The sequence below is a fragment of the Acyrthosiphon pisum genome, chromosome A2, assembly GCF_005508785.2.
Source record: "Acyrthosiphon pisum isolate AL4f chromosome A2, pea_aphid_22Mar2018_4r6ur, whole genome shotgun sequence".
Taxonomy (NCBI): Eukaryota; Metazoa; Arthropoda; class Insecta; order Hemiptera; family Aphididae; genus Acyrthosiphon; species Acyrthosiphon pisum.
Genome location: NC_042495.1, coordinates 54,177,358 through 54,188,766, shown reverse-complemented (window position 1 = coordinate 54,188,766; position 11,409 = coordinate 54,177,358). Strand labels below are relative to the sequence as shown.

General features: G+C 30.2%; 2 protein-coding genes across 2 annotated transcripts in view; both read left to right on the top strand.

Moving 5' to 3' along the window:
- LOC100573573 overlaps positions 1-6,573 on the top strand; it is an 8,138-nt gene extending 1,565 nt beyond the window's left edge. The window contains exons 2-5 of the mRNA XM_029490484.1: positions 3,485-3,650; positions 4,115-4,365; positions 5,190-5,298; positions 6,215-6,573. Coding sequence (XP_029346344.1) covers positions 3,485-3,650; positions 4,115-4,365; positions 5,190-5,298; positions 6,215-6,486 — 798 coding nt within the window. The 3' untranslated portion in view covers positions 6,487-6,573. The remainder of the gene's footprint in view (positions 1-3,484; positions 3,651-4,114; positions 4,366-5,189; positions 5,299-6,214) is intronic.
- A 2,384-nt stretch (positions 6,574-8,957) lies between these two features.
- LOC103309630 (remodeling and spacing factor 1) overlaps positions 8,958-11,409 on the top strand; it is a 2,915-nt gene continuing 463 nt past the window's right edge. Inside the window, exons 1-4 of the mRNA XM_008185562.3 lie at positions 8,958-9,265; positions 10,460-10,644; positions 10,708-10,904; positions 10,969-11,408. Of these exons, the coding sequence (XP_008183784.1) occupies positions 9,109-9,265; positions 10,460-10,644; positions 10,708-10,904; positions 10,969-11,408 (979 nt within the window). The 5' untranslated portion in view covers positions 8,958-9,108. The remainder of the gene's footprint in view (positions 9,266-10,459; positions 10,645-10,707; positions 10,905-10,968; position 11,409) is intronic.

Sequence of the window (11,409 nt, the reverse complement as noted above, 5' to 3'; positions counted from 1 at the left end):
CCACGGCAATGTGACGATTAATTTTGTGTGGAACGCTCGTTAATCCAACATCAGCAGAGTCCCCCTACTTTTTTATTTCCAAATCAACCACTGGTACCAGGGTCTTCGGAGTTCGGGTGCACCAACCATACATATTTCTGGGGCTAGGAGAATTTATTGTCCTAACGCCCTGTCAGCGGTGGATAGGTAGTATTTTTGTTACAGGGAAATATTTTAAGGGGCCCACCAACAGAAGAAAAATTTGCTCGCTTCGCTCGCATTACATATTCAACCTAACAACTTAACTTAACAATTTAACTTAACTTACAAGTTAAATATTGTTATAAAAACTATTCAAATCATAAAAACCAACTCGTGTTGATCATTTACAATTTCATCATATTTTCAATAGGTACATTAATATTTTTGTTAAGAGGGCGAAAAACCCGCATGTGTTGTCTCCGTCTTACAAACGTGTACCTAACATACCAAATGTACGCTCAGAAATTTAAGTTGTATGCTGTAATTCAGTTTTTAAGTGAATTATGAGCACTTTTAATTTACATTTATTATACATGCTATAACTCACCTAAAAACTGCATTATCGTAAAAAAACTTTCAAAAAACACAGATAATGTTCTTACCATCAAGTTTCATAATAGGTCATTCACTCTAACTTTTAAGCTAACGGCATACAACTTGAATTTCTGAGCGTAAATTTGGTATGTTACGCATTTGTAAGACTGAGACAACACATGCAGATGTGGCTTTGCTTTTAAAAGCCACTTCATTAATAATTTGACCAGAGTCAATTCTTTTTCTATTGACATGAGCATAAAACGTTCTAATAAATCTTGTGACAAGGTTCACGTTAAATAATTTTTTATATATTTTAATTTTGAAAATCCACGTTCACATCTTATTTGAGTGACTGACAGAGTAAGTACTAAGTATAGCAATATGCAGCAGTTGTATAGAGACCAGGATAAGCGTTGGTGTATACTAGTATGGGGACATTTTTCTTCGTCATCGCGATCATAGGTATTCGTTACCAGAATTATATTCAATGTAGTCATAATTTTCACGAAAAATTATATTTTTGAATTCACCCCACTTAGACATAAAGTCTGTGAACTCATCTCTTAAGGCCTTAAGGGGGCTGGAGCGTAATCCATTCTAAGGAGGAAAAACTAGGCATTTTATATTTCAAGTTAAATAGGTCTTGTAAATGTATTGAATATAATCTATTTTTACTCTTTTTATTAGTAAATTTCTAAGTAAAAAAAATAAAAATCAGAAAAATGAAATTGTTAAAGCATAGATAATTTAGTAACGAATTCAAATCTGCTTTCAAAATTAATATCAGATCATTATATCGGACGTAGTGATTGAAGTCGTGAGTTATGTTTTCGACCATAAATTAATCACACTCCAGCCCTCTTAATGTATTATAAAAAATTATATATGTACTATAAAATAGATATTAAATACCAGTGGCATACGCAGGATTTTAGTTCGGTTAGGGTTTTCAATATAGGTTGATCAGTGACTCGTGGGGAGCTTCGCCCCCCCCCCCCGCTATATATCTGAACTAGTAAATATCACCAACATTATATAACACAAAATAATTCTTTCAATTTGTTCAATTAAATTCTCAACACATGAAGCAGCATCTAATGCAGTTTTTAAATCCGAATTTTCAGGTTGCAAACTACGACTTTAACCAACACTAATAGATAGGACTTTAGTTAAAACGTAAAGAGAAACTTGAAATTGTAATTTTTTAATAGCACATAATAATTGATCTGCCTGAGATGATATATTACTAGAAATCCAAGAACATTCTTCAATAGATCCAGTGCTTGAATTATAAGATAATATTTCCAACGCACTGACTACAGCGAATGTCATAACATCCCACACTTCAGATGAAAACATCAATAACACTGCAGCTATGCTTTATCGATTTTATACTTAAACTCCCCTAAATAAAAATTAGAACCATTTAGCGTAACCCAGAGAACACCACACGGAGGCGGTTCTAGTTATCCTCCAAAAATAATTTTTTTTTTTTATAGAAAAATTCAGCTTATTAGAAAAATTCATATTCATCGTCATTCTAGTTTTATTAAAATTATTAAGTGTTGTTTGTAGATATTGTTGATTTTTATTATTTTTTGATAGAGTAATAATGTGAAATTGTTTTTATATAATTAAATTTAGTTGTTTTTTGATCTTTATAATTTTGTATTAGTTGGTTTAATAATTATTTTTGTGATCTTTTTGACTTATTATTATGACATCTATTTGGCTTATGTATACTTTGTAATTTTATGTAAATTTCTGATTGAATATTCTTTAATGTATCAATAAATATAAAAATATTTGGATGGCTATGGTTAAAATTTGATTTAAAATGGGCATGAAATGATTCGCAAGCATTGGTGGATTTTGTCAATTCGGAAGAATTTTCTGCCCAGACTGTAGGTGGAAAAATTGCTCGTTCACCAATATATGTATTTTTTAAATAATCATAAAATGTATCCAGGTGGTCATCTTTTGGTTTAGCGTTGTACAGGTTAATACTAAAACAGTTTTCAACATCTTCTGGGTTTAAAAATATCAATCCAAAACAGTAATCGGGATAGAACGTGAAGTGTTCGCGATTGACAGTCGGTCGGATATTTCAGTCTTCGATTAACGATAAAAATTTAAAATACTATGTTAAAGATTCGCGTAAGCAAATTGTTGACTTGTGGTATGATTATATACTTATATTGTTAAAAATAACAGTAATAATAATTTAAATAAAAAAAAAATAGTTTTAAATTTAAATTATTTCTATTTAGTGAATATTTTATTTTGCAAAAAAACAATGTGTAGGTACACCCGAGTGGGGCCCCCCAACATAAACATAGACGGGGGCCCACGGGGAACCCTTTTTCCCTATGGGCCTATCCACTCCTGCGCCCTGTGTACGTAACTGAGAGGGAAATAATTTAATAATGTACTTTATTATCCAATCCAAATATTCAAAATAAAATATTATGATAGTACTTTCATAGCCACCAGGAAAAATAAATCATAATATTAATATTATTTTTAACTCATCACTTTTTATATTATCGATATGATTTTATTTTTCATAACCATACGATTATAATTATATAATGCCTACCCTTTCGAATTGAATATACACTCAATGAATAATCACTGCGTATTATAAATACCATAAATACATACAGTGGCGTAACTACTAACTAGTATACGTAGTAGTGATATATCACCCACAATAAAACAGGTAGGTAGTTAATAAATTATATTTATTTTTATAAATTAATGATAACATGTTACTATGATACTACGCTACGCCTATACAGGCTATAACACCCCCTTCCCCACAATCTAGAACCTAGATCCTAATACAATATACATAAATATGATTAAATGTTAATATTATTATACTGCATATGTGTATTGAACAAGTTTTGTAATTTTTAAATAGAGAACAATGGAAATAAAATATTTGGTAACATTGAACGACAAGGCCAATTATTTGGCTCGGATCAGAACTAGCAAGAAAGGTCGAGTCGCTCTGCGCTACCAAAAACTATTAGCGAGAATATCCAAAGTCTTAGCTTCAAACCTTAACAAAACGTTGACAGTTCAAAGTGAATATGCACTTACACACATCCGGGCAGAAGTACAATATTATTCGGAGTATTTAGATCTAAAAAAATCAAATTTGAGACCAGTTGTTTATTAGTTATAACTTCATAAGTATTTGATATGTTCAGATGAGTGGAATAGTGTACACTGTACAGGTATCACTCTATTCCGCTCATTAAACCTTTAAATACTTATAACTTATAATTCATAAACTAAAATTCGATTATCATGTAAGGGTACCAGGGATACCTACTCCAAAAAATATTCTGCTTTGAAATTGTGAAGAAAAGTGTAAAAAACGTTAATAGTTATTGAAATAATATGAGTGTTTACGTTAAATGGATCAACCGGTAGATAAATAAAAATGACACATACGATTTTGAAGTTCTGTGCTGTGTTCTATACGTTTTTAATTTTATCTGTTCACTTGTTATATGCACTCACATAGGTATTTTCTGTTTTTCAGTAATGTCCAAGTTGTCGTTGATCGACACACATTTTGAACCGGATTACAGCCGAATGAATATAAAAAAATTTGTCTTCTGTGCGCCCGGTTTCGGTATTCGGGAGGTGTTCTGCGCTGCTTGTCCGCCGCACCATTACAGCCCGGATAAATCGATTGAATGTTTAAAGTGCGCCAAGGGTTTCCATCAGCCGGTTGCCGGATCGGAGAAGTGCGTCAAGTGTCGAAATATTTTTGCCAATGGCTGTTATATGGTAATATTATACTGCACTAGGTATCCACCACTTAATTATCAAGTTCTCACACTCCTCACGAAAATCTGTATTTTAATGGCGTTGATTTTTTAACACGCCCTTATTCATTTAAAATATAAATTATTAATATAAGAACAATTTTGTATTTATATTTTATAAATTATAATATAAACTAAAATCAGTTACTATTAATATTTATAACAATTACTAAATAGTGAATAAATATAGGTAATATATAAATTATTATTTATTTATTATTATTATAGATATTGAAAAAAATGGTCGTAGGGAGGATATATGCCCCTCCCCACTATATGATCACCTCTAACTGCTATTTTGAAAATAAAAATAGGAATACTAGGATGCATTTTTAATGAAATCCTTAATTATTATTTAAAATATTTTAAAGTTGCACAATCACTATAATATGCCTAAATGTGTTCTTAACGTGGACTCAATTAACTTGCCCACGGCCCACTTTTGACCCCTGTATGCATATGATAGGATACAGCTATTTGTATTTAGATTTTAGATTATCTAAGATGGTACATCGAACATTCGTATTAAATATTAATAATATATATATATATGTATCTATACAAACGATGTCATATTATATTGATTGGGTGCCCGCAGGGGGGTGCTGGGTGCCATGCACCCCGCGATTTTAGTTAATATTAATTGTTTTAGCCCTGGTAAAAAAAATTGTACGTGCTGTGTTATACTGTTATCAGAGATTTTTGAATTTGCCCCCCCCCTGGTTTATATTACTGCAGATGCCCTTGATTATATTGTCATACTATAACATCTATATGTGTTTGCAGAAAGAAGTTTCACCAACAGTTTATTGGTTTGTGGGTTTATTAATTATATCAATATGTTCAGTCGTCGTGATTTCCTGTGCATGTTGTTGCCGTGAAGAGAACGAAAAAAGTAAGCTTATATAATTGCATTATTGTCTGTACGCATACATCGGAAAATGGTAATATAAAGATAGAAAAAGTCATGTATTATACCATAGGCAATCCATATTATACTATTATCAGTGGCGTGCTCTACATTTTTCAAAGGGGGGAGGGGGATATAAATTGTTAACTATTCTCAGACTACGTTATGTATATCAAATATCAGTAAATATACATTCATTGATTTATTATATATTTTGTATGAGAAAAATAAGCTAAAGGGGGAGAGGACACCTACATTCCACCCCATGAGTAATTATAATCAGCATAATATAAGTATAACAGTGAATCACTATAATATAAAATGAAATGAAAATAAAATTATTCTACAGTTTTTGAGATTCTACACAGAGTATGTGATATGTCTCCAGTTCCCGCTTTATCATAATACCACCCCCCTACACAAAGCCACAAAGGGTGCCTATGATTGTGGCCTGGTAATGATTTTAAAAGGCCTACGAAAATGTGGGCACTAACAGCAAAAAACTGAAATTACGCCCCTACAGTAGTAACTACTATACTCTATAGTAGGTAAAATATTATTCGAGCATGTGGTAAAAATAAAAAGCTAGATATTATATAATATTATATTATACCTATATGCAATAAGCCGTATAGCAGTATACTTTACTTTTTCTCTGATATAGTGATATGTATACATATATTATTTTATTATTATCATTTTTGGTGTATATATGGTGAGGCTTACGAGATCTACTAACAAAGCAACCTCTGTCAACCCCTAATTTAAAATGTAATCTAGTTTGAACACGCCACTCACGATATATTTTTACCACCCCATGAATAATAAAAATTCGTATGTTTAGTCAAATATAGTTATTATGTGATTGATAAACCATTCAAATTTTTATTATATATTTCAGACATAAAAATAATACCAAGGAAAATAAGAAAAAAATTTAAAAAAACTAAAAAGTACAGTATGGCGTCTCCCCCCCAAACAGGAGAAACATCAGACAATAGTAGTATTATTAGTAAAGGTTATGGTAAATTAAAAAACCATTTATCAAAGTTTAAAAAAAAATCTAAACCTAAAATAATCGATTCAAAAATACCATTCAATAACGTACACGAAAAATATGGTCAACGGATTCAGGATGATAACCTTACCGAAGAAAATACAATAACTGATTAATTTTCTATTTTTGTAAAAACTGTATATAATTATTTGATTTCTTATTCTTACAATTGTAATACATAAATCTCTTTTTGTCTTCATATAGTGTAATTATATTTTCAATCGCCTATCTAGTATTTTCATATATCCATCTGAATTCGAAACATATAATATTAAATATAATATAGGTATATATAGACATATAGTTTTTAAGTTAGAAATTATACATTATACTTTATATAATATAAAACATGTTTCTTAATATAGTTTAAGATTTAACAGAAGAGAGTTAGGAAATACTGCTTATCTTAAAATTTAAATTTTAAACGCTTGACAAATTCAAGACGATCAGTATAAGTAATAGGTAGATAATAGGTACCTATTATGTTATAATTAAAATGTTTAATACTAAATATTTTTCTGGTACTTTACATACTATAATAAAAAAACTATAGGCGTTTTTGAACAGTTAACGTAATTTGTCATTACTCCGAAGAAGCCACAAGTATCATCATAATATCTAGAATGAGGAATCCTTTCAATGACCCATTTTAAATATGATTAAAAGTACCATTCTTGTGTTGTGGATATATTAATAGTAGGTAATTCAACTAATAAAAAATATACAAAACTAGTATAGAATATAATATAGTGGCAAGAAGTATTAAGAGTATATTACTTTGTTTTAGTATAAAAAAGAGAGATATAAAATAGATAAAAGTATCTATTGGAATTTGGAATCAAAAATACCTCTTCTTCAAATTATAGGTAGGTATTTTTCGGTTTCAGTTTCGCGGTTCCTGCATTAAAATTATTTAGTGTTTCGGTACGGACTACAGACTGTGGTTGCAGCGTCTCTGGTGTATCAAACTCGAGTGTACCTCGTCATTGAGTAGGTTATAAAATATTTGACTCAAAAAAGTATTTATTTCCATCAAATTAATAATATTTTGTAAGGTTTTGACTATTTTAATATAATTAAATATATAATATATACATGAGTGGGAGTCCTAAGCCTAACAAAATTGCTCTCGGGTGTAAATTAACTATATGAAATAGTGCATAATGATGCGTTTACATGAAATCCATTTGCATTGTTGAACCTATAAAAAGTATGTGCAGGGCGTCCAGTAAAACCAAACATCGACCAAATATTTAAAATTTAAATCTTCAAGTCGCGTTATTCAAATATTATCATAATGTATCTTCGTTCTATTTGTATAGGTAACGTTTGGCCATGTCTCTATTGGGCATCCTGTATATAATATAATATATTTAAATAAAAGTGAAGTCTTTATACCAAAACTTTAAACTGCTCTCTCATGGTCTATGTCCTCTTGCCCTGCTCTGATTACGGCCCCGGTAAGTATATTTTCGAACGCACAGGTTAAAACATTACTACCATAGTACCCTCTACATTTTTCCGATATCTTTAGACTTTAAGAACAATCCCTGAAACTTTCGCTAAAATCGGTCGAAATCTAAAATCTACAAACATAATAATAATAATCGAATCATTTTTACTGTCCCAAAAGGTCATTACACTATGACAGACACAAATAATAAAACAAAAAAAAACACATCATTATAAAATTAATACATTCATAATTTATCGCTCCGCTTAGAATCTATAATAACTATATAAAATAGCCAGTAACCACACAAATGGACTAATAGTGGTGACCGGCACCGGGCGGCGCTATAGTACGCAGTGGCGTAGCCAGGATTATGAAATGGGTGGTGGAAGGGAGGTTAAGTACAAATTAAACCAAGTTATTTTTCAAGTTTTCGTATACCTATAAATATATAATTACCTATATAAATAATACATTTATTAGGATAAAAATGAAATGGTGGTTGGGATTAAACACCACTCCCTCCTTGGAAACACACTGGTGGGCAGAGAAGTCAGCTGCTCTTCCTACGGTAAGCTAAACTTTTTTCAAATATTATATCTAGAATCAAGCGACTGTTTTTAGAAATACATGGCTAATTATGTTAGGTACCAAAAACTCTAACCCCCCCCCCTCCCCTAAGACAGAAGTCTGCGCACGCCTATGGATATCTTAATTCGTGCTGAGGACTGAGGACGATGGCTAGAGATATTATTATGACGAGTGGTGATTGTGACAGCGTGTTTGTATAAGTTTGATATCTAGTGTATTTCAAAAAGATTTAAAGTCGCCCCTCCCTCGACAGAGCTTCAGGTACGCCACTATTTACAAGGTGCAGTACTGCACTAGTGCACTCGGCATAGCTATACACTGATTGTTGAAAATTGAAATTCGTAACGCACAACCTACCTAGCATAATATCCATTTATACAACAACAAACATAATAAAATATAAATAATAATATTATTATTATTATTAATATTATTTCTAATTATTTAATAAATATCGTATGTACTATGTAGTATTTCTACGTATCTGGTAGACCAATGGTGGTTGTGGCAATGGCAACACTGTTTTTTTCCGGTTCAAAAAGTGGGATATCAAAATGGTGGCGGACGTATTCGTGATAGGTATTTTGTTTTGTTTTTTATTTATGTTTTGATTTTGGTTCGCGAAAATTCAAATTCTTCATTCAGAGTCCGAAACAATGTAACGTCGTCACACGTTGGATTGCCGAATCCTAAAATGACCGCTTCACCAGTGGCTGAGGCACAGGACGTATGTGCATCGGATCCAAACTTTGCGGTTATATTTGCTTTCTGCGAACGGTTCGGAGACAGTTGTGGTGTTACTATTCCTACGTTCCAAGAGCTACAAGAAATGTTAGAGAAAACTACCGAAGGTAAACGCGATAATCTATTATGTCTATCTATCTTGTGAACAGTATTATGTGCTAGATAGCGGTACATAATGTATTCGTATGTTCAGACATTATTCAGTATATTATACACTCCAACGCTTGTTGTCGATTGAAACACCAAACTACTCAATCGGATGCTTGATTCTATTAACTTAATCAAACACTTATAAAACTATATCAATTTTATCCAATACACATAGATACACTTATTAACATTATATTAATTTATGTATACAATAATTCAATGTTTGTTATTTTTAACTTATCTTAACTTTAGGTAGGTTTCTTCTAGTGAATTAAACAAAGTTAGTGTAAACAACAAATGTAGGTAATGTTAGGTATATTTGTGTAATTAATTAAAAACATTTGTTTTTAATAATATTGGCATTTGTTGTTGACTATTACACAACTTTTATTATCTTGGTATATATAAATATATTATGTACAGAATACACACATACAAGATATACATAAATATTGATATTTACACTATAAATTTGAACTTAAAGGTGATCAACTTTAGTATATTATTGTTTTTTAAGCATATTTATTTGTCTATTTTAGTGTTCATTCATACAATTTGTCAATATTACTATTTTATATTATTATTATTATTGATATTGGATAATATTTTATTAATTCTTATGAATATTAAATTTATTGCATTTAAAAAAATATTCCTATGCTTTTATTTTTCCAAAACAAGAAAATATATACAAAATCACAGGTTGATTAGTATGATAAGATAATTTGTTATCAGTTTTAATTTTAAAATTAACTTAAAAATTATAAATTATATTGGATAGTAAATATTTTATGTATAGAAATAAAATGTATTAAAGGATTAGTAATTCATCAGATTATATGGGGCTCTTATTTAAATGCAGTTTAAGACTTAACATAGAGACCGCTCACAGTTTAAAAAAAAAGAAATCTGAACTGTACAAATTATTATAGATAATCAAGTTATTAAAAAATAAAAAAAATTATTCAGATAAATTAATTACTCCAATAATCTAATTTGCTGTTGGATCAGCTCAAATACAAATTATTTCCTTTTAATTTAGTATCAGTTTGTTTTATTCATATTTAATTCAATTAATTTGAGTTAAGTAATAGATTTTAATTTACCGTTTTAAGAATAAATTACTTAGCAACATATTGTGTTGTTTTTAGTTCCAGATGCATTAGTTGATTTACATATAAAGTTATTGCGTAGAGTCAAAAAAAGTGTACATGCAGAAAAATGGGAAAGAGCAGTTTTAAAATTCTGTCAAGAATATTCTATACCAGAATTTTGGGAATTAGAACACTATGGATACAAAGGAATTTCTGTAAAGCTAAAATTAAGGATTTTAAAAGTAATATAGTACCTAACCCTTGTACAATGATAATGTTAACATAATTTTTCTTTTTTTCACAAGACTCTTTTTGAAGCGCAATTTGATAGTAATGTCAAATTTAAGTCTGAAGTTAATAAATTAGAGAGCTCTACACTTCATTCTCAACCACTAGGTTGGGATAGATCAGGCGTAGCTTATTGGGTCCAATTTGACAGAGCATGTAATCTTCGAGTTTACAAAGAAGACATTGATGAAGACACTTGGGAAATCGTGGCAAAGTAAATTTTCTAGTAATTTTTCGTTTATGTATTTATTTAAATTATATTTCATATATTTTTTTAGAGACCGAAGCACCTTAGTTAATCTTATAAATGAATTATCTGGAGAAAAAGACAACACTCTTGACGACATTGAAGACAGTAATAGTATTGGAACTGGTTCAGATGGTTCAGATGGATTATCTTCAAATCGGAATTCAGAGGAGCCATCTACTATGTTAACAAACAGTGCTCCTATTATTGAAGATAACAAAAAAGAATTTAGTAATACAGAATCAACTAATGTTGAATTAGAAACAAATGAATTTGATCCAAAAGAAAATCTTCTTGATAAACCTAATATTTATAAAAGAAAATTGAAAGAGGATGACAATACATCAAATAAAATTATTATTCCTATTGTTGGAGAAGAGATTGAAGAATCTGTGATGATTGTAAAAGGTGAAGGTTCTGGGCAGGAATGTGATACTGGCAATCCTGATGAAACAAATACTCAAAATGATAC